General features: G+C 50.9%; 9 protein-coding genes and 1 non-coding gene across 10 annotated transcripts; 6 read left to right on the top strand and 4 right to left on the bottom strand.

The window, feature by feature from the left end:
- Window positions 1-346: 346 nt before the first annotated feature.
- Window positions 347-2,749, bottom strand: M431DRAFT_72497 (hypothetical protein; the record flags this gene model as incomplete). The annotated part of the gene is made up of 1 exon (XM_024922032.1): window positions 347-2,749. The coding sequence occupies one exon, from the start codon at window positions 2,747-2,749 to the stop codon at window positions 347-349; it is 2,403 nt and encodes an 800-aa protein (XP_024780630.1).
- Window positions 2,750-3,546: 797 nt separating this feature from the next.
- M431DRAFT_200757 (hypothetical protein) lies at window positions 3,547-4,244 on the bottom strand (the record flags this gene model as incomplete). Its single annotated transcript, XM_024913318.1, has 1 exon — window positions 3,547-4,244. One exon carries the CDS (start codon window positions 4,239-4,241, stop codon window positions 3,870-3,872), a length of 372 nt encoding a protein of 123 aa, XP_024780629.1. The 3' UTR covers window positions 3,547-3,869.
- A 271-nt stretch (window positions 4,245-4,515) lies between these two features.
- Window positions 4,516-4,589, bottom strand: M431DRAFT_t8. Its single transcript has one exon. It is a non-coding gene; the product is annotated as a tRNA-Asn (tRNA).
- A 1,126-nt stretch (window positions 4,590-5,715) lies between these two features.
- M431DRAFT_200718 (hypothetical protein) lies at window positions 5,716-6,415 on the top strand. The gene has a single exon (XM_024913317.1). It carries the CDS (start codon window positions 5,722-5,724, stop codon window positions 6,151-6,153), a length of 432 nt encoding a protein of 143 aa, XP_024780628.1. The 5' UTR covers window positions 5,716-5,721; the 3' UTR covers window positions 6,154-6,415.
- Window positions 6,416-8,427: 2,012 nt separating this feature from the next.
- Window positions 8,428-8,883, top strand: M431DRAFT_72376 (hypothetical protein; the record flags this gene model as incomplete). Its single annotated transcript, XM_024922021.1, has 1 exon — window positions 8,428-8,883. The coding sequence occupies one exon, from the start codon at window positions 8,428-8,430 to the stop codon at window positions 8,881-8,883; it is 456 nt and encodes a 151-aa protein (XP_024780627.1).
- Window positions 8,884-9,671: 788 nt separating this feature from the next.
- M431DRAFT_503121 (hypothetical protein) lies at window positions 9,672-13,734 on the top strand. The gene has a single exon (XM_024918264.1). The coding sequence runs from the start codon at window positions 9,991-9,993 to the stop codon at window positions 13,474-13,476; it is 3,486 nt and encodes a 1,161-aa protein (XP_024780626.1). The 5' UTR covers window positions 9,672-9,990; the 3' UTR covers window positions 13,477-13,734.
- Window positions 13,735-14,728: 994 nt separating this feature from the next.
- Window positions 14,729-16,476, top strand: M431DRAFT_73029 (hypothetical protein; the record flags this gene model as incomplete). Its single annotated transcript, XM_024922097.1, has 2 exons — window positions 14,729-15,719; window positions 15,770-16,476. Coding segments are annotated over 2 exons (1,698 nt in total), but the record flags the coding sequence as incomplete, so codon positions are not given.
- A 752-nt stretch (window positions 16,477-17,228) lies between these two features.
- M431DRAFT_538073 (hypothetical protein) lies at window positions 17,229-20,615 on the top strand (the record flags this gene model as incomplete). The annotated part of the gene is made up of 3 exons (XM_024921026.1): window positions 17,229-17,878; window positions 19,490-19,766; window positions 19,935-20,615. The coding sequence occupies 3 exons, from the start codon at window positions 17,229-17,231 to the stop codon at window positions 20,346-20,348; spliced, it is 1,341 nt and encodes a 446-aa protein (XP_024780624.1). The 3' UTR covers window positions 20,349-20,615.
- M431DRAFT_503120 (hypothetical protein) lies at window positions 20,549-20,900 on the bottom strand. Its single transcript, XM_024918263.1, has one exon. It carries the CDS (start codon window positions 20,858-20,860, stop codon window positions 20,639-20,641), a length of 222 nt encoding a protein of 73 aa, XP_024780623.1. The 5' UTR covers window positions 20,861-20,900; the 3' UTR covers window positions 20,549-20,638.
- Window positions 20,901-22,414: 1,514 nt separating this feature from the next.
- Window positions 22,415-25,813, top strand: M431DRAFT_477354 (hypothetical protein; the record flags this gene model as incomplete). The annotated part of the gene is made up of 2 exons (XM_024915557.1): window positions 22,415-25,585; window positions 25,646-25,813. The coding sequence occupies 2 exons, from the start codon at window positions 22,415-22,417 to the stop codon at window positions 25,811-25,813; spliced, it is 3,339 nt and encodes a 1,112-aa protein (XP_024780622.1).
- Window positions 25,814-27,193: the final 1,380 nt, after the last annotated feature.

Here is a 27,193-nt window from a genome sequence, read left to right as displayed (position 1 = left end):
GGATGGGCGAAGCGGATTGGCGATTATTTATGGAATATGAAAAAAACTAGACGACTTAATACTCGACATTATAGAATGAACAACTAGATCAAGTTAAAAAAAATTCTATTAAAAAACCTATTCAGATTGCATCAAATGTCTGCATTGCTAAATGTAGAAACCTCATCCTGTGAGTTGTGCTGTCAATCTATCCATCTTCATAAACTCATCATTCGCAAATATTCATCCAATCATTCTGTACTTCAGCAAAAAGACATCAAACAAACCGTATTCCCGTGATATTATCCCCCAAAAGACCAAATAAAACAAACCCAAAAATTTATATCCAGAGTCTCTCATGTCTTCATCATATCTCATCCCACCCCCCTGACGTGCTCGCATCGCTATCGCTCTCATCGCTCTGAGCAATCACATTAGCCACCGGATCATCAATGTTCATAACATCGTCATCGCCGCTATCGTGGTTACTCCCCGTCGTCGTCACTCTATCCGTCATGACCGACGCCGTCTCCGCATCAGAGTGCAAAGATTCAACCATCATGTCCACCGCCCGACCAGTGTCCTGATGCTCTGCCGGGATCACGAACCTCGCCTCCTGGTAATACTCCGTTCCGTCCATGTCAAAAGACTCAGACGCAACGGAGACATTGTCGGCAATGACGTGGTCGCGGGCATACACAGTCGATATGCTGTCCTGAGCGTCCAGCGACCCAACTACGGTGCTGCCCCTAACCTTCATCGTAGAGAAGTCGTCGGCCAAAGAGCCTGAGACGCTAGAAGTGGTGGAAGGAATCGTATTTCCGGTGTGATAGGCTGGCCCAGGCCCATTCGGACCCCATTGAGCAGGAGGAAGCTCCGTCTCAAACACGCCGCCGGTGCCGTCATTGCAGCCTCCAGCCCAGAGCGGAAGGAATTTCAGCTCGTTGTAATCGAGTGTGAGAAGCATGTGGCGGGTCAGATTCAGCGCTGGCTCAATGTCAAACCGTACCCATGAACTGCTGAACGGCAAGATGGCATCATGAATCTGCCGGTTGAGGACGTTTAGATCAATGAGCGGATCCTTCACGCTGAGAGTCCCTCCTTCAACGCCATTCTCCGGACTCATGAACATCTCAAAGGGGGCCAAGGCCGCTAGTTCTGGGGCCACCTCGACCATCTGCTGCACATGAGCCTGTGCCCGGGCCATCGACCTGGTCGATGATGCATATACTAGAGTCTGCCATCTGGATTGACTGTAGTTGGTATCCCACAGCTCGCCTATCTGCTGGTAAATAAACGGACACAGGAGCTTCTGGGTGCGATTAAACTCTGGTAAAATGTCCTCAAGCCGTTGAAAGTCGTTGGGCAGCACATAGGTAGCCCGGTCCTCGTCCATGGAAATAAGTGCCTGCCGTGCATTTTCAGTGCCCAATATAGGCCTGTTGAAGGCGTGTGAGACGGTATTCTGGATTGACGTCATCAAGTCGCGCAGGGCATCCAAGGCCAGCTTGCCAGATGCAGAGCGATGCTGGATGAGTATACCTTCCATTTTTCGAAGCTTGACCCATTCCTCAACCATCCAGCAGTCGAGGCTATGTTGACTCTCGAATGTGTCAGGGATCAGTGACACCCTTTCAACAAGAGCCCGAGCAGCGTGTTGAACTATGTTTTGCAGCTCGTCATCTAGATTGCCCAGCCTTCTTCCGAAAACAGTAACACGACTCAAATCCCGGTTCGAGTCGATGCTTGTTTCCTTGAGGGCCAGCTCGTTGACGAGTATCCGAAAAGCACATTGCGTGACTTGCACAAGCTCTAGGGCAAAGCCAATCTGCAGTGCTTCTTCCGGGAGGACTTCGATGAACTTGGTGTTGTCGGCATACATGATCCACTGGGCCACTTGATCTCTAATGACGGACGTGCAGTCGAATATCTTTGCCAGGGCGACAAGAGTCCAGACACGGTTTGCCGAGTCGAGCATGACATCGCGTCCCTCAATCATCAGCAGCAGACGGATGATGCTATTGCAGTGGCGCGTGGGGCAGTAGTCGGGAATGTTGCGGTACTCTGGCGTCTCATACGGTCGGTTGATTCCGTGAAGCTGCTTGTCAACCAAGTTTTGCGGCGAGGGCGGGATGATTTTCGGTCCATTAATGGCATCAATGCCATCTGTTTTATTATTGCTGTTGTTGTTGATCATGTTGTTGATGTCTGACGCTGTGTCTCCATTGAAATTCTCATCATGTCTCTGCTCTTTTACCTCTTCTTTGGGGAGCCCCCAGCCGGGAATGGGCGGCTGACCACATGTGCAGACGTCGTCGTGTCCAGATACCAACCAGTTGGACACCTTGTGAAGGGCATTGGAAGCCCACCACTTGATGATTCCGGGAGTGAGAGACAGCTGAGTCATCTGGAAGACGAGTTCATCGCCCTCAGACGGCGGCGTCAAGTCGAGCACGTACTTGATGCCTTCTGGGAGGTTCTTGGCCAGCTTCTTCCGTCTTTGAATACGAAACTGGTAAGTCGGGCTTAACATGTCGGCGAACTTAGCGGAGCCAGTTGCGAGCAGTTTTTTCGAGTGTACACGGAACTTTTTCGATGAGTATGGCATGCCGTAACAGTCGGTTTGCCCCCATTGGCGCCGCGAAAGATCGGGGAAGTCGATGAAGACCAGCGTGTCTCCCTCGTTGAGCTCATGTTCGATGGATCGCAGCCTGCAGACCTCGACAAAGCGAGATGACGGGATAGAGTCCTCGGCCATGAGACCCTTCATAACCCTGGCCCACTGGGAAAGTTGGTGAAACTCGAATTTGTCGTACTCGACGTTTAGCGAACTTGCCGTATCGTGTTGAGGATTCTGAGCTACTCGGTTGAGGAGGGCAAGAAGGCTATAATCTTCGTTATTCGATCCTGGATCGGACACAGGCTCATGAGCGTTCCCAGGGACTACGACGGTATCGTCTGGGGCGCCGCCACTGGCTTGATTCTGCACTAGAGGTACTACAATATTGGAAGTTCTTTGAGTAGTGGATGGACACGGCTCGTTGGCATAGCTGCCCATTTTTCTGCGTTGTGCTATTAGCAATCAATCGTCCATCAGAGTGAATAGCAAGCGCTGTGAAGGGTGAATCTTGGTTGTAGGGTTCAACTACGAAGTGTCTAGACTATACAATAATTTGCAAGCCACAGGGAAGTCCAATGAGGCGAGGTGTAGCTCGTCGCATCGGGTTGATATGAAAGCGCAGACTTACATGAAGAAGAGATGGAGAATGGAGAGTTACTCCAGATTGGCGAACAATCTGGGCTGTGCGAACTGCTGATGAGCCGATGAATCCCCCACAATGCAAGGGAGAAGCTCCCTCGAAGCTCAGACAGCTAAGCTTGCTTACATGTATTGTTGGAGAAGAGAGACGGAGAGAGAGACACACAGACGGAGAGAGCTCCGAAGAAGACGAGGCGATTGATGCTTAACAAGTCGATGATTGAGCTGCGCAAGTTGGACGACAATAAGCTATAGCTATACGAAAGATGAAGAATTTGAGATGCAGAAAGAAGAGATGGAAAATAGTTAAGGCCAGATGACGAAGGTGCCGATGACAAGTCAAAAGAGCTACAGGTAAAGGTCAGGTACCTTATAGTTACAGTACTGTGCCCAAGGTAATGCTAAGCTGCTAACACCAATCCATCAATGCCTTACCGGTGGCCACACAGCCCGCTGCAACCCGTTGAGGCACGTCCACGTAACTGCTGTTAGTCACCTAAAGCGACGGATGCCAGATGACTTGAGTTGCTTCTGTGCCTTTTGGCTGCTGACTGGTTGCCTCGTCTGCCTGCCCAGCGCAAAACGACGAGTCACAGCCCAGTCCAGGGCGATACAGAAAATCTACCGCGCGCTACATCGGGCAGGACCAGCAGCTCCCGCGTGACTGCTGCCGATGCGAGACGGTGGGGTTGACGGGAGCATCTCGTGGCCACTGGAAGCGCTGAGACGGGCCAAGGCTGGTGGCATTGGACGAGGGGTGGTTTGTACCGGGTTTGTATCGCGGAAGTATTTCTTCAATCAAAAGATGGATCCATGGATGCCTTTTCACACAGATGCAGTGGTTGCCTAGCGATCGGTTGCAGTGGCAGTGACTGTGCCGCAGTTGATGTGGCCTTAGGCAATGACTTCTGCCTGCCCTAGCTAAGGCACCTATAAATACGAGGATCGTCAAAAGTTGTATGGATCTAGAGACGTCTGTCTGTTGATAAAGTTTGTGTGTCATTCCAGCAATTGTGGCAAAATGGATTTATGCTACGTGAGACAAGACAATGAACAAGCCAGGAACGGCACCGTTGCTATTTTCTCTTCATTGTTGAGTACATGCACACAAAAAGATACCAGTCCTTTAGTTCTCAACCATTATCACTATCTTCGTCTAGCTATATAAGACAGTTGGTTGGCTGGTTGAGCCAAACAACTACTCGACAACGTTTCGGATGACAACATTAACCATAAAAAGACAACCAAAACGACAAAAAAGACAAACAGCCATGTTTCTCCTCCGGGAAGGCTCGAACTTCCAACCTCCTGATTAACAGTCAGACGCGCTAGCCAATTGCGCCACAGAGGAATGCACTGTTTGATGACTGGCTCGTCTGATTTTTAGGTATATATACGTTATGTAAGCACGAGTACGAAGACAAAAGGTTTCAATTAGTGCTCAAGATGTAAGTGAAACGAGATCATAAATACATGTGTTGCAATTTCAGGAGCAATACGGTTCTGAATAATATTTAACCTTAATATGAGAGTTGTCATGCATTGATTAGTTGAGAAGAGGCTGGAGGCATTCATACTTCTGATAGGCAAGCTGTTACAAGCCGTAATGGAAGCAGAGACTACCTGAGATTCATGCCAAACTTTTCTATACGAAACGAGCACTAAACTGGTGAGGAAAATCTACCAAGCACATATAATAAGCAGCCCTTAGAATTCATTTATCGTTATATCATTTTACCCAATGTTTGGTCATAAGAGCGTGGGGGCAGCTCTGGATGATTTTACAGGTTAATACATGTACCTACTTCGTAGGGTAGCGCCAGTAAGAACTTATACTCCAAAAACAGAAGCTTGAAAGTATGCGCTTCCAATTTCAAAACACAACATCCATCTGCCCAAAAAGGCAGGCCATGCTCCTCGCTGGAGAATATACAAAATAGATCCTGCTTGATTCAATTGGCTGCAATCTGCATCAGATTATGAGCCAAAGCAGCAGCTCAGGTCTGCCGCCTGTGGCTCCACTATAAAAGCTGCGAAGATACAAGAAATGGTCAAAGCTCCGCCAGCGTTTCATTCCATTCAATGAGCCCGAGTAAAGTATCATTGAGGCCTCACAGCCCATGAATGAATCAGGCCTGCTGCAAACAAGAGCCTTGGCAGGTACTCCGCCGAAATCAATTTGCAGGCAGCAATTATCACATGTTCAGAGGACTCCATATTGCGCTCCATCGGATATACGAGTACGGACAGCTTTCTGTTGGATCTCGATGGAGCGGTATTGCAGTACTTTGCAACCCCAAGGCCGTAAAACCAGTCTAAGAAGTCAACTTCCTTGAGCAAGAAAAAAAGGGGGCCAGCTTGATGGATCTCTACCAGGACGGCCAAGTCCGTGTCTTGGAGCTAGATTCCCCTGCCCCTGCCTTTCCAGGGAGTCCCAAATTTTTCTTTTTGTTGACACGGAAGGCAAATGGAAGCTTGTGAGCATGGAAGCACAGATCGTTCTATTGCCTTGTTTACTCGGCACACTCGTCGTAACCAGACGGGCGCTAACCCACTCGATTGCGGAATCTAATCTATTGTGCTACGCGGCCGGGCGCAAGAAGCAGCTTCACTCATTCTCTCTTGGTTGTCTCTTTTTCTCCTCTCTCCTCTTGGAGGCTGATTGGGGCTTGATTTCTTTTCGGCGAGGTCATGGCAATGCACGTGCTGTGCTGGGAGGTGCCTTCGCTCCCAAACAGCCGATAACCAGGGCGAGCGGAGGCGAAATCAAGCCAAACCGGCTCATAGATGTGTCAAAAGTCGACCATCGCCGTTGTCATACTTTGGCTAATGCTACACTGTGGCGCCATCAACACCCAACCGAAGGGTGCCTGCGTTGCAAGGAGCTAACTTCGGTGAACCCCAGCTTGCACTAACGTTAGCTCAGAGAGCTATCAAGGCATCCTGGGCGCCGTGGTTTGATCGTCCCTGTCTCTTGACGTCTTGGAGCGCCGGTCATCTCGATCCCATGCTGGGAAGGATTTCGTTCATTTGCGTAGAGTTTCCGGGCGACAATCATTGTATCAATACGGAAGACGAGAGGTTTGTTGCATGTCATACGTACAGTAGTATTACGGCAGGACTTTTACATGGTGTGTTGGAGGCGTGGGTGAAATGCCAATCTCCCTGTATCATGGTCAGGCCGCCTCCTCCGGATACAGTGTATAGACCATATTTGTAAGAGGGCTGATGGCTGCCCGAGAGGTTAAAATAGAAAACGGGCTGGGTCATCTGTTGTTTATCAGCTTATCAAAGCAAGCTTGACTGCTGCACTCAGCAACCAAATACAGCATCAGAGGCTGCAGAGTTCATTCCAAGTGGAGATGACGTGGCTGATTCCCGTCTCGTTGGATTGCTTGGCGATTGATATACAGTAGCAGCGTTTCGCCATGATACTAGATGGGACCGATATGCTCAAGATGCTCTATCCGGCTCTTTGGGCCCGGGGGTGTCAAGGTTCCGGTTATAAGGCTTGGTCGGGACGTCTGCCGCCTCTCGCTTGGATCCTGCTTGGTTGAAAGCACTGTATGTAGTTATCTCGGCCAATGTGAACGTCTGACCAAGCATCCATACCGTTCAGTAGTGTGTCGCCACCTTTTGCCAGCATCAAGGCAAGGTTATGCTCGCAGTTTTAGCAATCAATGCATTGATGGACTAAGGCCAGTTGGCCAGGAGGGGGTCGTGATGGCGCCCCCAAAAGATAGCTGGTGGTGGTGACGGGGAGAGATTCGATTCGATGCCTCGCGGTTAAAATCAGAAGACGCCAGCGAGCAATGGCACACGAGCAAACAACGCTGCAAAAGCCAATTCCCTGTCCCAACCCTCCACCCGCGTACGAGGCTTTTGGTGAATCTTTGCCCCCCCTTTGGCCCCTCTGGATGGCCAGCAGGCGAGCCACAGCCGCATTGTTTGCAGTTTGCAGCGTGCGTCAGTCAAGTGGTTATGCAGGCCGGCGTCACGCTATGATGAGTGGCGCTGGACGGCAGACGGCATTGGGAGGCTGTTGGCTGACTTGACGCTGGAGCATCTGTGAATTGTGTCACGATCTGCAGTCGGGCTCTCAATGTCAAACATCATGCACTCACTCGCTACGGTACATGTAGCTTGAACATGCAGCAACATGCACATGCACGTACATGCAAGTAGGGTACATGTACCAGAGCTTCACCAAGTTCAGACTTCCAGCATTGAATGTTTTGTCAACAAAAAGACGGCCGATGATTTACATGCTAGTACCAATTGCAATGTCCCCGGCATTGTACTCACACTGGTCTGTCTGCTTCGTTGTCGTGAATCAATCCAACCCAATCCAATGGAACATGAACCATGAAGTCAATGGCCCTTTGCACCGGCCGTCTCGGAAGCCCAGGCCAGCCCGTCTGATTGGCGTCCGAGGCCCTAAGCTGCACCACTACAGCGCTAGCATCCGCTAATTAGGCCACCCCAGGCTACTGCTGTTGGGCCTGCTCAGGTGACCCCCGCGGGCTCTTGCCGGGATGATGCACAGCACTTCGCCCCCCTGTCAGACCCTGGAGCATGGACAAGCATGGCAGCATCAGCTAGATTGAATCCTTGGAACTCTATAAATTGTTTCTCTCGTGCTCCGTCTGCGTACGGCTAGTACCAGTACCGGCAACCCCTGGCTCGCTCTCTGTCCTCCATGTTCTTTTTCTTCAACTGACTTCTCTGCCTTTCTCTTCTATTACCAAATTCATCGCTGGCGGGGGCTTGAAACACCACTGGAGACCATTTCTAATAGTGCCGCTCTCATTCATGCCGACTGCCCTTGCTTTTGCTCTCCTGGCAGAACCACGAGACCCCATACGACCACTCGCCTTTATATTGCCCACGTCTGCTGCTCCTGGTTGAGCAATCAATTCCTCTTCTGCCTGCTCTACCTCTTCTGCCTGTACGAGTACTACTGCCTGTACTTCTACGCCACACTTCATACGAGTACGAGATACTCCAGACTCCAGACTCCATATTTTCACCACAAGCGAGCGACGGAAGCACGGGACCTGACAAAACCCTTGCTCTTCTCGGCTTCTACTTCCCACCCGTCCTTCTAAAAGACGTTCCATCTCCCCAACTTTTCGTCCTTCGGCTGCACCACAACACCTTGCTCTTCACAAATTGCCATCAACCTTACAATGGCACCTCCTGGCGACTCATTCCGCGATATCAAAATGACTGTCGTCCCTCCCACAGACCTCGATGGCTCCCGAGGACGCACACGTGACCGCAACATCCCCAACTCCAAGAACCTGCGCCCGGATGAATCAAGCACGCTCCGGGGCCGGTCTCGTCGACGATCAGTCTCTCCCTTCAGCCTTACTTCTCGAACCTCCTCTCCTGCAGTCAAGCCTTCTGCCAACAGACTCATGCTGCACAACCGCATGAGGGAGAAGCGCCGCGAGCACTGCCCTTCCAGATATGCGTCGCCCGCCAACCAAGACGCCTTTCAACAGCAGCCGCCGCGGATGAGGAGCCGAAGCCGCGGGCCTCGCGTGGAGCAGGAACTTCATAGACCTGTCGATCACCTCTCCAGCCTACGAAACGAGGTGTTCCTTTCGGACGAGGAGACCAACCATGGCAAGGCCTGCTGACATGGGAATATCACCACCACCTACCACATTTTGATTTGATGAGCGCCTGCGCCACTACTGCATATGACCTGGAGGGGAATGATACCTGTAATATGACTACCATGACGAGAGGGACATGAAAACATACACTTGCTTTTAATATTTTACTTTTGGTGTTTGGAATGGGCATTGCATGGGAAGCTACATTTGAGACTGGATTTCTGGGATAATTGACCATGGGTCTTTCTTCTTTTCTTTATTTTTTTTTCCCTTTGCCATTTCGACTGGCAGAGTTGTTTCTTCTTTTTTCTGTTCTCTTTTTAATTACTTACCATTTCTCTTCCCTCGCGTTGGTCAAGTTTGCCATGTAATTGCCCATTGATGATGGCAGGAAGCAAACAAAACCACCCGACTGAGCGGTGTGCTTGTAACTAATAGTGTGCAATCAAAAACTCCATTTAACTTGATATTTGTGTATTTTTGTCGTGTGACTCTCTTTTTAGCCCCTGAGTGACCAAGTCCGTGTTTTCCCTCGTTTTTTCCCTTGCCCATTCTTACTCGGCTATTCGATACCCCGGACCTACCATTTGCAGAGTAGTAGCACTAACAGCTCTAGCAGCTTGTTCCCTTCTGTAGCATTTTCCATCAGGCCATCAATTTTAGGCGGGGCCTCTTATCGTTATCTCTCCAGCCGCGAACAGCTGGCACCAGCTGACTCAGCCGACTGCTCGCCCGTTTCCGAGACCCACCCGGACCTTTGGTGGCTCCTCCGAACCATCTTTTTTGATCAGACCATGATTAAAAGTGTGAGGATGAGGCTGCCCTTGCATTAAACCTCAGGCCCTTTCCCACGCACCTCCGCCTCGGCCTGTAAAGCTCCGGACAGCATCTCAGGCGCCATTGAATGCTATGTCGTCTTTGCAGCTTCAATCCTCAGTCACCAGCTTTTCAGAGACGATTGGCCTCACCACCCGCAGACCCGCACCCAGCATTTGCTCTCGACAAGCATCAGCATCAACCTCGTTTTTACCGTCTGGCTGCCGCCCGAGGCATGCCAATTTGGCCATTGCCGCTTCCTCCATCGCATACTAGCAGGCCGTCTGCGACCCGGGGCGCCTGCTAGGACAAATGCTCGAAAGAACCGCGGCCGCGAGTCTGGAATCATGCAACATCCAGCGTATCATTCCGAAGCCGACCCGCTCGACGAAGCGCGCCCGCCAGCTTCACACAGGCTTCTGGCAGCATGGCGCATCTGCCATTGAGCTGTCCAGCATCTGGCCTGCCGTGGGTCGGATGCCCGAGACGGAGCCTGTCGAGAATGCCACCCGCCCGCTGCAGGCAGGACTGGTCGCCTCGGCCTTTTTGCTAGATTTTCTATATCCAAGCGCCACATACTCGCTCCTACGGCGATTGTATCCACGGCTCCCACGGCCTCCGGAAGGGAGCCAATCTGGCAGCGCTGCAAGAAGAAGGCATTACACTTCGTCCACTGCTACCGCCGAATATGGCTCGCAAAGCTCTGAGAATGCATTCCACCCCGGCACTTCGACCCCACCATCGATGGAATGTCTTTCTTCGGTGGGGAGCCAAGCATTTCAGAGAGATAATGGAGCACCTGTGGCGAGGGATTCACATAATTTCAACAATTACTCGAAAGCGGCAACTTCAGATCAAGTTTCTCACCGCCCAGCTCCCATACGCGCAAAACACACGCCTCGATTGCAGTCGAAGGCGGCGCTTCTACATGACATGCTTTCACACCAAGGCGAAGAACGCTTTCACGATGTTTGGGATTTATACTGCAGGCTGGAGGAACAGCACCAGGCTGAATTCCGCCGCTACATGGTTATATACCTCTCTAAATCTCGCGGCATAGTTGAGATCGGAAGAGCAATTTCACTATTCCGCCAGATTCCCGTGTCCAGCTGGGATGATGATCTTCTTGCAGCGGGTGTTCTGGCGTTTATGCGATCCGGCGACCTGGAGTATGCCATCAATAGATTAAAGGTTGGAATGGACCTCAAGGGCCTAGTCGGTGGTCTTGAGTACGTCTTGGCTGATATCATTGCCAACGAAAAATGGGCCATGCTCATAGGGGTATGGTTGGAATTCTACGCATCTCGTCTCAAGTTCGAGCCAGCTGGTCGACCGGATGCCATTCGTTTGCAACGGCTCGAAAACCTGCCCGGCTTGGACAAGCTATTCTTCTCTTTTGAACAGTATCTCTCCACAGAGGGTATTAAAGCGATGCGGCCAATCAACATCTACGAGACGACGAAGCTAGGTCTGAAAGCTTTACGGCGGAAGATGGCGGAGCTGGCATTGGCCCATCCTTGTCAACCGAGGCAAGCCGCTGCCATCTTGGAACTCTTTAGCGACCACCAAATGTATGAAGACTATTTTCTTCGCGTGCTGGAATCCTGGCGCGGCAAACCCGAGCTTACCTCCAACGTCACTTGGCTATCGGAGCTATACAAGACATATCGCAAACTCCCTGGTGCACATCCGCCAGTCTCTTTACTTCAGCACATGTTTGAGCTACATTATCCAACCGGCGCTGCAACACTCGAGGAGATCTACAAGGACTGGCATCGCGCTTGGGGAGATTTGGATCAGTGGGGATATGAGAAGTTTCTCAAGTTTTACGCTGGCATTGGCGATGTCCAGGCTGTTCAACAGCTATGGGGGCGATATGTGGCCAAGTATCCGCGCGTGTTGAGAAAACCCAGAGCTTTTAGGAGCACAATGAATGCCTATGCGCAGGTTGGCGACATTACCAGAGCAGAAAAGGAGCTTCGAATCATGACGGATCACCATGGAGTCAAGCCGGATCTTGATATTTGGAATACTCTGTTGAAGTGCTATATGAGGGCGCAAGATTACAATAGAGCGGTGGCCTGCTTCAATGAGATTTGCAGCATGTACCGCCCCGACTCTTTTACATACGCCCACATCATGGCCATGTCTGCCAAGAAGGGCGACCTGGAGACTACGCTTGCTTTTTTCAACCGATCTCAAAAGGACCGTGTCCCTGTATCGAAAGAGATGGCCATGTCTTTGGTCATGGTGTACTGCCGCAATGATCGACTGATGGAGGCGGAAAGAATATGCATGGAGTTGGCGGAACGAAATGCAACGAGCACAGCCATTTGGAACCAGCTCATCCACTTCAACGGCATGCAAGGAAGACTCAACAAATGCTATGAGCTGCTTCAGGCGATGAAGTCGTTTGACCTTACATGGGACCACCAGACGCACGAATTTCTCTTGCAGGCACTTGTTAGAGTAGATCAGGTCCAGCCTGCCTACCGCCTCTTGCGGGCTGCTTACAAGGAGAAGCTCTTTCCAGTTGGGCCGGAACATTTTGCCGTTGTCATGGCTGGCGCTGTTCGTACCGGCGATCTTGGGCTTGTCGAGATTCTTGCTACACATTTGCTCAAAGCCGGTCAGGCGATGAACTTTAATGCTAAAGTAGCACTGGCCGAAGCTTCGTTTAGAAAAACGCCATCTTCAAATCGAACCCGCCAGCTTGGCAAGGAATTCGTCGGCCACCTGCGCTCTATGCTCATTCATGAGACCAGAGGACGAGATGCCAACGCTGTTTCGACGCTTCCGAGCGACATTCGGCACCTGAAGAAGCAGACCAAGAGCATTGGCCGCGCTATCAAGCTTCTGGTTGAGCTGCGAGACTTTACGACGGCCGAAGAAGTCATGAATCTATACAGCAGCATGTTCCCCAAGCATAGGGGAGGCGAGCCGTTTCCCCCTGAGGTGGTTTCTGCGCTTATGCTGGGCTACCTGAAGGACAGGAAATTCAGCCAGATACACAGGATGTGGGACGAAACCTGGAAGAGAGTTCTTGTTCGGGCTCAGCGCCGCCAAGCTACGGGAGTTTACCCCGTCCACGAATACGACGTCTCTAGACCGATAACGATTGTAGCAAAGACCTTTAGAGAAGAGAACAATGGAAAGGGCTTGCTTGAATGCGTCCAGCAGGTCACTTCATCTGGCTTCAAGCTCACGCGGAACAACTGGAATCTTTTGATTCGATATCTAGCCGAGATGGATCAATGGGAGCCTGCTATGCGCTGGTGTGAAACCATGCTCATGCCGCGTTGGCGTGGCTGGAACCCAAGCAAGAGAAGTCTTCAGGAGCGTCGTCATCTAAAGAATACTCGCGTGCTCCAGGCTTCCAGTGCTGCTATCCTTAGCTTGCAGCACCAGTGGCTGAAACTTCGCAAGTTGGCTGCCTGGTCTGCTGACGTCTCTGCCAAGTTGAGGGAGATTGAGAGGTTGTATCCTCGTTTGCATTATGCTTTTACGAATACGGATTTCGAACACCTCTCTGGTGGATGGGATGTTAACCGGAAAGCGAGCTTGAAGAAGAGGGCTACCGAGATTCTGAGACCGTTTTCGCATGCTGAGCTTAAGGGGATGAAGAAGACGCTGGAAAGACAACTTCGGTCACAGCGTAGTAGGCAACAGAGAAGGCGTATGAGAAGCCCCCTGCGAGCTGTATCCGGCGTGTCAAGGGGTCGAACTCGTGGTTTGCGGAAATCTGTTGCCAAGGCAGAGAGGACGGTGCCCAAAGACGGTGCAGAACGAGGCGAATGAAAGGAAAGTTGGTCTTTGAGAGACTGAGAGGCAAATGTCTTGTAGTGTAACAAGGGGCGTAAAGACACATGGCACATGACATGTTTGGTTTTGAAGTATTAGCATAGACCTTTTTCGTTTTGGGTAATCTAGAGATAGGGGGGGTGTAGGCTTCGCCATGTACAGTAGGAAATATCACAAGCATGAAATGATGAGCATATATAGAAAAACAAAGGAAAGGCTTTTCTGGCCATTTACATATCCAAGTATGATGTCTATTGTCCATGGGGTGAAAGTTGTACGATAGTAGTGCTCAGACATTGAATACCATAGCACCTGATTATTCCAGTGTCTGCTACTATCGTTATATATTTTTATGATTTGCTATTTACAGCTGATGTCATTACTTATCACTCGCGTAGCTTTCAATTTGAGACGAAGGATACCAGGTAGCAGACTAGTGTTTCCCTAAAACATCTTTGATAAATCCAAACCAAACGGTCCTCTCCTGGTGAGCCATACACATGTCATTCGGGCTGAGATTTTCAAAGATGGGTGATCTAGGCAGCCACAAGGCTTAGACGAATGGTGTCACGTACTGCTCAGTCCTGTAGAGTCCCATGATGTCAGTCGTTCTGTTTGCTTTGATCAAAGGACTGAATCGAACAAAGAACCAACAACAGCATCAAAGCCACGTCCACGTCACGACCTCCTTCACGACCACGGCGGCTAATAGTCACGATACTTTCTCCGTAATCTCTTTGTTCAGAGCTCGTCTTTTGTGGCCATCAATCCGCCTTGTGCGACTCTTCCCTCCAGAACGTCAATCACATCTCTTTGATCAAAAACTGAAATCCGTTTGGCCATCCATCCGCCTTCGTGCGACACTTCCCATTGACAAGCGTATATCTGTGATGGGAACTGGTACATGTCAAGCGGATGACAGAAAACCCGAGACCGAGAAGATTTCGAACATCCTCGAGTTGAATCATATGTCTACAAAGGGAGTAGTTGCTATACTATCTACATTTCCCTAGTAGCTGCTACTTTCGAGGACTGGAGAGCATCGTCGCCGGACTGCCCGAGTGTGGCTCCAGAATCCCAAGAGCCCCTCGAAATTTCATCAGACACGCGTGAGGAGGAAATTCCAGATCAAAAGAGTGCTCCATCACAGGGTCTCATCCTCCCTTCTAAAGACAGAAAAACAAGCGGTCATGCTTATGGTTATGAATCAGGCCAACGGCCGTATGATGATGGCGTCACTACACAACGCACTACACAATCTGCTCTTGAAGCAACATGCCGGCAGAGCATCCAAAGGCTTGCTCTCAGACTGGCCAAGGATAATGTCACTAAGTTGGTCGCGAAACAAGTTGGCATGGAGGCAAAGAAGTCATTTCGAGCCACGAGAAGGCCGTTGTTTCTTGCCCAGACAGAATGTGAGATTGGCTTTCACGTGAAGGCATACCTCTGCATGGGTAAAGAGGATTCTGCCAAAGAAGGGTCGGCTCCGGAATTTGGAATGAACATCATATTCGATCCGAAGAGTGACGCCATCATGTTGTTCAACAGGAATAAAGGGGATGAGCAACAATTTATCACGGTCAGAAAATGGCCTATTTCTAATGCGTGGGTACCAATCAGGATCGGGTCTTCTGAAAGAGCCATGCTTGACCCAGCTTCATACAGCATCTCTTGGTCGGGCAAGCATATTCTCGACATGACTGTCTTCCCACGCAGATATATGTCCTTGGTCCCGCGGCATCTCAAGCCACTGACGAAGAGCAGGAAGAGAGCTCTCGAGGAATTGGCGTCACAGTCCAGCCCCCCGCCAGTCAAGAAGTCCAAGACAAAGAAGGCAAGCGATGGGTCGGATGTCAGCACCGCTATCCAGATCGACGACGATGTCGTTGCTGTAAGCGGGCCCGCAACCAGCAGCAGCTCAAGGTCTAAGTTCAACCTCATCAACGACTTGTGCCATCCCATGGAAGCGCTCAAGCTACATGATGCCATCAAGGTGGTTAGCTCTATCGAGGAGGAAGACTACACACTTGCTCGCAAAGCCGATATAGCGGTTCATCGGAAGTCGCTCGTCTGCAAGGCCCGACACTCGGACGTTGCGGGAGATAAATTGATTGTCGTCAAACTGTTGCGCAGCCACTCGGAAATTGATCATAAAGATGACAAAGTCATGGGTATTGACGTCGTAGGCGAACGCTGGCTGAAGGAAGTAAAGCATAACTGTAGAGTGAGCGAGCACGTAAGTCAAGGCCATCTCCTTATACATGCTGCGTACTAATGCTGTTCTAGCGAGCGATTGCCAGCATTTATGACTTCGACGCAAGGTTTCTGACACTCTATATGGAATACATTGACGCTCCGAGCCTGGATACTCACATCAATGGCGAGAAAAATCCGTATTGCACCCTGGACAGCAAAGACGCAAGACAGGTGCTGCTTGACATGACTGATGCCATCAACTTTATTCACCGCAAAGGCGTCATCCACAATGATATCAAGCCCTCCAATATCCTCTACTCCAAGGAGAGGGGCGCGGTTCTCATCGATTTTGGCTTGGCAACGACCCGATCTGCCCATAACGGCGGAACGCGGTGGTATATACCGCCCGAATATGGGAGTGACGGTAAACGCGGGACCCCTGGCGACATCTTTGCGCTTGGTGTTGTTTTGCTGTTTCTCTTGCGCAAAATCCCGCTGCCAGAATTACAATCGCCGCTCTTGGTATGGGATATTCGCATGCTTAGAAGACGCGGCGTGGTAAACACAAAGGCCTCAGCCGTACGGGCTCAATGGGGCAGTATTGTTGATGAAGCTGCAGGAAAGCTCAAGGATATGATTGATGGTGAAATTCATCCGAAGGTATTGAAAGTCATTTCTCGAATGGTGGCCCCGAGACCCAAGGAAAGGGCTACGGGAGATCAGATCGTGGGGACAGTTAAAGAGTACGACCATGTGGGTAGTAAGTACGTGTTTACGTACCAGGATGCGGAGATTTACTAGGTACCATGCACCTAGGTAAGGCAGCAGAGTTAGCACAGGTAGGTACTATAGGTACATGTATCTTTGTGGAAATGTATTTGTTCTTTTCTTGCTTTGTTTGAGATTCCTCTCCTTTCTCTCTTGTCTTTCCTTTGTGAGCCAAATATACCTACTAGGTACCTTAAAGGCAGCTTGAAATACCTACCTAGTAGAATTCCACTTCAAAGGGGCCTGGAAATGAGAAGATGCCGCTTGAAGCCGTACAGTTGCACTGCTCTGTGTAGCAAAGATCAAATCCAACCAGTTCTTTGAACAACCTGGGCGCTTATACCAGGTCAGGTGCCTATCACCAAGCCTCATCATCGACTTGTGCCATCCACTGGAAGAGCCCGAGCTGCATGATTCCGTCAAGGTGACCAACGTCATCAAAGAGGAACTTAAGATAGTATGTAGTAGGTGTGAATCACCTACAAGTGATATAGGAGGTATTGATAGGTCCTACTTACCTCCTGTACCACCTTGGTACTGCCAACTTTCCGTCTGTAACACCTGGCGCCTGTGGTTCGATTCTATTGGATTAGGGCTCCAGCACCGCATCACAAAGGCCTACCTAGTAGCAAGCATCAGTTCCATGCACGAGGTCCATGTATGTGATCCACGCGTATATATCTCCCGATTGCCTCCCAAACGGCTCCTTCCATGTGTCTTTCCTCCCACACACCTCAGTCAGTACCTTACCCGCCAACTTCACCACTTTCTTACCTCACTTCAAAATGAACACCGTACCTCCCACTTACAGCGATCCTGAATGGCGCTGGCCCTTTGGAAAGTTTGGTCTCAGACACAAGGACCTCTTTACCACCCTTCACGATCGCTTCAATACTCAAACGTTGCCTCTGCAAGACCTACCGGCATTCCATAGCGATGTCTGCGAACTTGTTCTTGAATGCGACACTTTGCAAGAGCTCTACTCAGCGCTAGAAAAACGCAAGGCGAAGCGTATCGAACAGTTGAGAACGGCATGGGATGATATCGCCGACATTATCATGTCACGCCCGGCGATCATGGGCTGCAGGGTCTGCTACGAGGATGGCTTTGAAGATACAGAGAGGCCACCGGGATCACTAAACGACACAAGGTTGGAACGTTGGGGGCACTTTATCCAATACGCCCGAACTCCATCGTTTGACAACATTGTCACTTTTTTTGATGGCTATGTCAGGGATGAACGCAAGAATCCCAGGGCAAAGTGGAAGGGGAGACGCCGAGGACCAGCTATAGAGGATGATCCCTCTACGGCCACTCCAGGTCCTACGGAGGCAGCCGAGGAACACAATCAGCCAGAGCCGTCACGCAAAGCGTCTCCAGAGGCCCCGACAGCCTCGACGTCTTCAGGAGCCCCGAGCGACCAGCGGCGCACATCGTCAAGCGGACCGCATCACGAGGCTCAGGAGGGCCTGACGCGGGTGTACAAGATAATTGATAGCCTTTGCGAGTTCGTCAAGCTGAAAGCGATTGTTGCCAATGACGCCAAGGATCTGTTCAGACTCATGGGCAAGTATAAGATGATGAACGGCCATTCCGAGGAAGCTGTCATTGACGGCTGCATCTTTCTTGCTTGTCGACAACACAACGTGTTCCGAACGGATGAAATCATCTTTGAATATCTCAATGCAGATAGGGAAAAGGTTAAAAAGGTGGTTAAACAATTCCACGACTTTCAGCAAAGGTTCCCACATGGGGAAGTGGCCGAGGAACATGATAAGCCAGAGTCGACACGCAAGGCGTCTCCGGAAGCCCGGAGCGACTCGCAACCCGCATCGTCAAGGGGACGGCATTACGAAGCTCAGGAGGGTCTGACGAAGGCGTACAAGATGATTAAGGGGCTTTGCGAGGAGTTCGTCAATGTGGAAGCGACTGTTGTCGATGACGCCAAGGACCTCTTCAGATTCATGGACAAGTACAAGATGATGAACGGCCATTCCGAGGACGCTGTCTTGTACGGGTGCATCTTTCTTGCCTGTCGAAAGCACAACGTGCACCGAACGTTTAGCGAAATCTTCTCCTGGCTTAACGCGAATAAGACAGAGGTTAGAAGAGTGGCTAAACAATTCCAGGACTTCCTGCATAAGTTCCCACATGTAGAAGAAGAGGACGCTGCGCAAAGGCCTGTTCAAACGACCGAGGGCTCGGCCACGAGAGAAAGCACGAATGAAGAAGACGCACAAGGATCCCGACGGAGTTGGCGACAAGTGATGAGCGAGAGTGTCTGGCTTAGCGACATGGAGGAACACGATCAACCAGAGTCATCACCCAAAGCCCCTATATCGTCAAGGGAACAGCATTACGAAGCGTACAAGAAGATTGATGAGTTTTGCGAGATTATTAATGCGGGAGAAGTTATTTCCAATAAAGCCAAGAGTATCTTCAGGTATGTCGATGAGCACAAGATTTTGAACGACTTTCGTCAGGAGAATATTATTGGCGCATGCCTCTCTACTGCTTGTCGGATACACAAAGTATCCCAAAAGTTTAAAGAAATATACTACTCTACCAATCTCGATATGGTCGAGGTTACGAGTGCGGCTTATCTCCTTGAACAGCCAAAGTTCCCATTTATGAAGGGCGAAAATGCTGGGGATAATGACGCTCAGGAACACGATAAGCCAGAATCGTCACGCAAAGTGTCTCCAGGAGCCCCGAGCAATAAGTCGCAACCCACATCGTGGAAGGGGCACCATCACGAAGCGTACAAGGAGATTGATGCGCTTTGCGAGGCAATTAATGCGGGAGCGAATGTTTCTAAAAGTGCTGAAAGCATCTTCAGACTCATAGACAGGCGCAAATTCACAAACGGCAAGCCCCAGGAAGCTGTTGTTGCCATCTGCGTCTTTGTTGCTTGTCGACAACAAGATGTACGCCGAACGCTTGAAGAAGTCTTGCGGCATACCCGTACTAGTAAGGAAGAAGCTGTCAGAGTGTTTGAACAATTCCGAGACTTCGTGCACAGCCTCGAAGATGCTGAAGCCGAGAGCGCGCCGAGAATTCCTGTTGAAACGAGCACAGCAGGAAAAAGAACGAATGATGAAGACGCACAAGAATCCAAACAGAAAAGACGACGCGTGATGAGTGAAAGTGATGGAAATAGTGACACGGAGAGGCTTGCTACCAGTCGAGGCAAGTCGAAGGCCGCGGAATCCATGCCGACTTCGAAGCGGGCCGAGAAACGCAAAAGGCCAGACGATTCGGAAGATGAAGCAAGAGACAAGCGGCCCAGGACTAGCTACAGTCCAGTGCCCGACCTTTTCCAGGTACCTGATTCACCCATTAGGGGCCAACCCGATGGTTATGCGTCGTCAACAGATCCATGGGCATCTTCGTCGGATTCAAGAGATTCAAGCCCGGGTGGCCTGCCTCCAACTGCATCGCCCCATGACGATGCCTCGGACATGGCCAACTGGCAATGGCCCCGAAAGAAGATGAGAAAGCCAGGCCCAAGTGCCAGCGATCTCGCCTCTTCAGTGAGCGGTCAGGCACCTCCCAATCAACATCTAGGAACTGTCGACGCCAGCCAAGCGCTTCCACGAGGAAGTGCTGAACAGCCCCCAGCCAAAGATATTCCTGCCGTCGCGGTGAATTCGAAACGATCCAAGGGCATGTCTCGCGCCATCCATCGGCATCGAGTCGACAAAATACGGTCACGCAGGGAGCAAGAGACGTCGTCACCGGAGAAGCAGCCGCTTCAGAAGAGCCGCCGAGAGCGGAAAGCTTCGCCTTCCGTTGATCAAGTCGTGCGCTCCAGACGATCTTCCAGGCGGGAAGCCAGACAAAAGCTGTTGTTTCTTGACGAGGATGGCACCCCATGCGTGGCTGCTTATAAACGGGAGATTTAAGTGTCACGATGATGATGATATCATCAGGGCGTACAGGAGGAACATGGCCAGGGGAAGGGGGAGGATTCAGAGCCGAGGGCTATTCGACCAAAGGCACACCCATTAACCTGGCAGGGCCGGGGGCAGTGGGCAGCCTTTACGTCGCATGGACACGAGGCGGACGGTGACTGAGACCGAGTACTAGTCGGCCAGAGGGCATACTCGTTAACCCGGCAGGGCTGGGGGCAGCGAGCAGTCAGTTGGCTTGGCTAACAGCTCACATGTGGTTGAGCCATCTTCCAGCATGGTCGTTAATCTGACAGGGTCGGAGGCAGCGGCGTAGCTGAAGAAGGTCTCGATTGCAATGTGGCTGGTTCCGGAGACATGGTCGTTATCCTGGCAGGGCTGGGTGCAGCGGCGGAGTCTTTGGGGGCCTTGGGAACAGTTGAGATGCCGTTAGGGGAGATCAAGGAGGAAGTGAGGTTATGGAAGATGATATACGTTGGATGGACTGTGTGGAGGCGACATGCCATCTGTTACTGGAGGATGAAGCTTATGGGAGGATGCCTTTAGCTGTCTTTTGATGTCTTTGCTTTCTTTGCTATCTGTGTTACCTAGTGTCCTTGATTCTTCGTTTCCTTGTCTCAGTGGTTCTTTGTTCCTTTGTTCCTTATTTCTTCGTTTCCTTGTCCCCTTGATTCTTTATTTCTTTGTTTTGTCAGCATATCTTGAATGTACCTAGTGTGCGTTTTGAGATATCTTGTCTTGAGTACCGGGTAGTGTGAATTCCATGAGCATATTGGCAACTGAAGTGGGCATCTGGGTATAGTATTCTTAGATCCATACTCTTTTAGATAGCCGGAAGTTTAAAGGTAATCAATGTTAGCAGGCATCTGGACGTATAAATATTGTTCCCATGTCATTAGTCTTTGAAGGGCTGGAGGTTTGCCTCATCAAATTGTTGTCAAGAAATGAATAGACTAGTAGGCATTAATCCTGATTTTCTGCAAGGGCTCAAAATGTGAAATGAAATCGAAGGATACACAGATTGTTCTATAATTTACTTGTTCGGCACAGTCATTCCCATAGTTGCATGTTCAATGTGCTCATGTCGAAAAATGCAGATATGTATATGGCTACCGGGTAGCTGGATATTGTTAATGCTGGCTGTCCTGTGTATACGTAAAGATCAAACAACTATTACACAAGCAATTGTGAACCAGATAGGCATAGAGCTATATCAATCACCAAACCACCAAGCCCTTTACTCACTAGCTTAAATACGTAATGCTGTAGGTACCTGCTCGGCAGGCATGGGGAGGTATTAAACCGCATTGATCATTATTAATGTCGAGATAGATTATTAAGGTGAGCGAGTACTGCAGACAGATGCGCTTGTGACGTGCCCCGCAGCAGCCCACTTGGGTGTAGATTTGATTCTTAGTTATTGGAAATGTCTCCGAAGAGGCGGTATTAGCAGTGTGATGACCTGTTGAGCTCAATTGACAGCCTTTGGATAGATGTACAAAGTGAAGCCTTAGCAGACATCTCAAGTACATGTGTAGACGGCTTATACCAGATCTCTCGGTTTGCTTCAATCGGTAGATGCTACATGTCGCATACGTCAGTCCTCACGGCAGATACCCCGCCACTCGTGCAGCTCCGCACTCGGTCGCTTGTACCTGCTACCTCGCTCAGGTCCCCGCGTGCCGTCACTGGACCAAGCGGCCATCTCCCGCGGTTTAGCCGATGGAATGTACTAGGCCCTTGAATTTTCGGCCATGTCGTAGCCAGATGCCGCCTAGAGCTGCCTCCAGTGGATTATTAACTGCACGGCTCTGTAATACTCTCTACATCCATACTATTCTCTATTACTCAGTCACACCTCCAACCCGGCAATGCTCACGACGGGCACATTCTTGCGGGCTTGCTAAGAGGACCAAGAGCTGAACAATTGCGACCGTTTCCAGTTCTCCCCCTCTCTTGTGCCCTGTCTTATCTTATTACTGTGCATTTCTAATACAACCACCAAAACCCCGAATCCCGGTAGTTGGACGACTTCGAGCTTCGACTCCGACCCTTTCGCCATGCTGCCCCGATCACGAGCCTCTGGGCGCCTGATCCTCGAGCGCTCGGCCGCACACCCAGCTCGCGTGCTGTCCGATTCGATTCCCCGAGCATGGACACTCAGTTCGGCTCTCCGGGCCACGCAGATCGCCGGCCGTCGCTATCCCGGATTACGACCCCGGATGCCGGGAGCGGCATTCTCCACAAGCGCAAGGCTGGGCAAGGAAAAGGACAAGAGCAGCAACTTTTTCGATTCTGCCGTCGAGCCGCCAAAAGAGGAGGAGGACGAGGCCAAGGCCAAGCTCGAGAACAATGCCAAGGAGGAGTCCAAGGCCACCACCGCCGACTCAGTAGCCTCGTCTGCAAAGAATGAGGGCGGACAGTCGCAGGACGGAAAGCCCAGCGGCGCTGCAGGAAGTGCTGCCGGTGCCGGTGCCGGGTCTGGCGCGGGTGGTGAGGGTTCCGGCGGCGAGGGCGGGAAGCGAGGTCGCAAAGCTGCCGAGAGGGCGCTGTCCAAGCCCGTCATCCCAGAGGTGTATCCGCAAGTCCTGGCCATCCCCATTGCCCGGCGGCCGCTGTTCCCGGGCTTCTACAAGGCCATTACGATCAAGGATCCTAATGTCGCAACTGCCATTACCGAGTCCATTAAGCGCGGCCAGCCGTATGTGGGAGCCTTTCTCTTCAAGGATGAGAACGAGGACGATGACGTTATTCGAAACGTCAACGACGTGTACGATACTGGTGTCTTTGCCCAGATCACGAGCGCATTCCCCATTCACGGACAGGAGGGCGCTTTGACGGCAATTCTATACCCCCACCGGAGAATCAAGCTGTCCAGTCTCGTTGCACCTGGAGGACAGGATGCGAACAAGGCCGAATCCAAGACGGAGCCCGAGCCCGAACCGATACCACAAAAGACCATTGAGGAGGATGCCCAACAAGAGAAGAAGGGTGATGTGGTGGCAAGCTTCGAAGAGAGTGCCGTGGAAAAGAAGTCTGAGCAGGCAACAGAAAAGTACGAGCCCACCTCGTTCCTCAAGAGATACCCCGTGAGCCTGGTCAACGTGGAGAACCTGGTGGACGAGCCTTACGACCCCAAGAGCCCCGTCATCCGTGCCGTGACCAACGAAATCGTCAACGTCTTTAAGGAGGTTGCTACTATGAACAATCTTTTCCGCGACCAGATTTCCACCTTTTCAATGAGCCAGTCTACCGGAAACGTCACCTCGGAGCCTGCTAAGCTGGCCGACTTTGCCGCTGCCGTCTCTTCCGGAGAGCAGAATGAGCTGCAGGAAGTCCTGGCCTGCATGAACATTGAAGAGAGGATGCAAAAGGCCCTGATTGTGCTCAAGAAGGAACTCATGAACGCGCAGCTGCAGTCCAAGATTACCAAGGACGTTGAGAGTAAGATTAGCAAACGCCAGCGGGAATATTGGCTCATGGAGCAGATGAAGGGCATTCGTCGGGAACTTGGCTTGGAGTCGGATGGCAAGGACAAGCTGGTTGAAAAGTTCAAGGAAAAGGCCGCCAAGCTTGCCATGCCTGACCCTGTCCGCAAGGTCTTTGACGAAGAGATTAACAAGCTGGCTCATCTGGAGACTGCTGCTTCGGAATTCAACGTGACAAGAAACTATCTCGACTGGCTCACTCAGATCCCTTGGGGCCAGAGGAGCCCCGAGAACTTTGGCATCCCGAACGCCGTCAAGGTCCTTGACGAGGACCACTATGGATTGCAAGACGTCAAGGATCGAATCTTGGAATTTATTGCCGTGGGCAAACTCCGAGGTTCGGTTGAGGGCAAAATCCTTTGTTTCGTCGGACCTCCTGGTGTGGGAAAGACGAGTATCGGAAAGTCCATTGCCAGGGCGCTTAACCGAGAGTACTACCGATTCAGCGTTGGAGGTCTGACCGACGTGGCGGAAATCAAGGGCCACCGAAGAACATATGTCGGTGCTCTGCCTGGCCGGATCATCCAGGCGCTGAAGAAGTGTCAGACGGAGAATCCCCTCATTCTGATTGACGAGATTGACAAGATTGGGCGAGGATACCAAGGTGATCCATCATCAGCTTTGCTGGAGCTGTTGGATCCTGAGCAGAACAGCTCCTTCTTGGATCACTACATGGATGTTCCGGTTGATCTGTCAAAGGTCTTGTTCGTTTGCACGGCCAACATGACCGACACCATCCCCAGACCTCTTCTGGACCGTATGGAACTCATTACCCTGTCTGGATATGTCGCAGACGAGAAGAAGGCTATTGCGAACCGGTACCTCGCTCCGGCTGCCAAGGAGGCGGCTGGTTTGAAGGACGCAGACGTTCAGCTAACTGACGAAGCCATCGAAGAGCTCATCAAGTCGTACTGCCGAGAATCAGGTGTTCGAAATCTGAAGAAGCAGATTGAAAAGGTCTACCGTAAATCGGCACTAAAGATTGTCCAGGAGCTGGGAGAGGACGCCTTGCCCGAAGAGGAGGCCCTGACAGAAGAAGGCAAGGCCGCCGCTGCGGAGAAGGCCAAGGAGTTGTCTGCAGAGGCTGAGGAGGGCAGTGGAAAGAAGGCCGCCACTGAAGCCAGCGAAAGCGAAACTACAGAGAAGCCACGCAAGCCCCTGCAAGTGCCGGAGAGCGTTCACGTCAGCATCGGCAAGGACAACTTGACAGACTACATTGGACCGCCAGTCTTTACGTCGGATCGGTTGTACGACGTGAGCCCGCCCGGAGTCTCGATGGGCTTGGCCTGGACGCAGATGGGTGGTGCGGCCATGTACATTGAGTCGATCCTGCAGGCACCCCTTCGACCTAGCTCGCGACCCGGATTGGAGATTACCGGAAACATGAAGAACGTGATGAAGGAGTCGACTACGATTGCTTACTCGTACGCCAAGTCGTTCATGGTTAACCAGTTTGCGGACAACCACTTCTTTGACAAGGCCAAGATGCACCTGCACGTTCCCGATGGCGCCGTTTCCAAGGACGGTCCTTCTGCTGGTATCACCATGACCACGTCTCTTCTTTCGCTCGCCCTGGATACCCCAGTCAACCCGACGGTGGCCATGACAGGTGAGATTACGCTCACCGGAAAGGTTCTCCGAATTGGTGGGCTGCGAGAGAAGACTGTGGCGGCGAGAAGAGCGGGATGCAAGACTATCATCTTCCCCAAGGACAATATGTCGGATTGGCTGGAGCTCCCACAGGTACGTTTTTAAAACTATTACAAGAAAATGGAACTATCGCTAACTTTTCTCTCTTTATAGACAATCAAGGAAGGCATCGAGGGTCACCCCGTAAGCTGGTACACTGAAGTGTTCAATCTTGTCTTCCCCGAGATCGACCGCGAAAAGGCCAACACCTGCAAGACCTGCGAGTGGAAGGCCCAGCAGAAGAAGAAGGATGACGCCGAAAACAAGGAAGACGACGACTGAGGCCTACGTGTCATGAAGCGTACTCTTGGACACATACGAGCATGAGGCAGCAGAAGAGAAGTGAATATCTCTCAACCTGGAAAGCATTTTGAAAGAAGCAAATATGCTTTATTCATATTCAAGGTCAAACTCTATATCTCTTTCATCATTTTTTTCATACGGTTCACCTCCCGGACCGCAACGCAACGCACGAAGGGGCTATGATGCTGCCATGGGGTGCATGAGCTGGGCGTTTATTTTCTCCCCTCTAAATTTTTGGAATTTGGGGGGACTCGGCGGAACAGAATAACTCCTACTCATTGTAAAAAAAGACACAAAAAAAAGAAAACAAAAGGTCAAAAAAAGAAGGCTTCAGTCCGTTTTTGTCGTCTGGGCAAAGATGGTACTGGGGGCCAAGCAAATGTATATCAGATTAAAAACTCGATCAGTGGGACGAGCGATGTAGAATTACGGGCTGTTTAGAAAGGGTTGCTGGCGAGCGGGGGGGGGGGGGAGTTGGCATGAAGGCACGAAATCTCCAATTCAATAGAGAAGGGAAAGAAAGGCATGTAAGGAATTAGCAAATGGCATATTTTACGGCTTTAGAAAGGGCTTTGATGAAGGATGCTGTGATGAGATGTTTGTGCTGTGTTGCTTGAGTGACTGACATGAGGACTGAGTTGAGCAGTTGACTGGTAGAGTAAAGGTATTTTGACAGGCTTGAGAGGGTCTACTGGTTGTACATAGTGTCTGTAGGTGATGATTATTTCCAACAGAGTGCATGATTTACATATACATACGTCAAAACATGGACAAAGCGTACTCGTATGAGCTCGGCCAGAACAAAACACAGCACAAAACAAAAAAGGCTGCCAAAAAACGGGCTTTGCAAGGGGCTCGAAGCTCGGAAGCGGCGAAGCGGGTCGGCACCGGCGAGATGGGGGTCTAGAACCAAATACCTGGGAACCATCGTGCCGAATTATACCACTCAAGGTATGTAACAAAGAAAATAGGTAAACAGAGAAGAAGACAAAGAAGAAGAAGGACAAGTTGGATGACGATGATGCTTGAATCTGTCAGGCTGGGAATTAGAGTGGTTGCTTCATGGCTTTTAGCGCATGCCGCTGATTTAGGCAGAGTCGGGAGCTTAGTTTCGCCTCTTGTTGCAGGTACACAGACGAAAAGCAAGGAACATGCAAGGGGCGGACAACGATTGGCATCAAACCCCGTCATCATCATCATTCTCTGGGCTGCGCGCAAAGAGCGAACATGTGCTCCCCTCGAAATCTGGCGATGGGAGGGTTGGCGAGGTTCTGCCCAATGAAGCCCGTTGGTTTAATGCCCAAAACCACACTATGAGTGAGTATGTGGATGGATAGATTAGGATATGTATCAATGATG

Source organism: Trichoderma harzianum, assembly GCF_003025095.1.
Source record: "Trichoderma harzianum CBS 226.95 unplaced genomic scaffold M431scaffold_1, whole genome shotgun sequence".
Lineage (NCBI taxonomy): Eukaryota > Fungi > Ascomycota > Sordariomycetes > Hypocreales > Hypocreaceae > Trichoderma > Trichoderma harzianum.
The sequence above is the reverse complement of the archived record's forward strand: the minus strand, read 5'-3'. Positions and strand labels throughout refer to the sequence as shown.

Coding starts and splice junctions, on each gene's coding strand:
- M431DRAFT_503120 (XM_024918263.1), bottom strand. CDS start 20,860: ATGGCATGTCGCCTCCACACAGTCCATCCAACGTATATCATCTTCCAT.
- M431DRAFT_200718 (XM_024913317.1), top strand. CDS start 5,722: ATGGAAGCACAGATCGTTCTATTGCCTTGTTTACTCGGCACACTCGTC.
- M431DRAFT_503121 (XM_024918264.1), top strand. CDS start 9,991: ATGCTCGAAAGAACCGCGGCCGCGAGTCTGGAATCATGCAACATCCAG.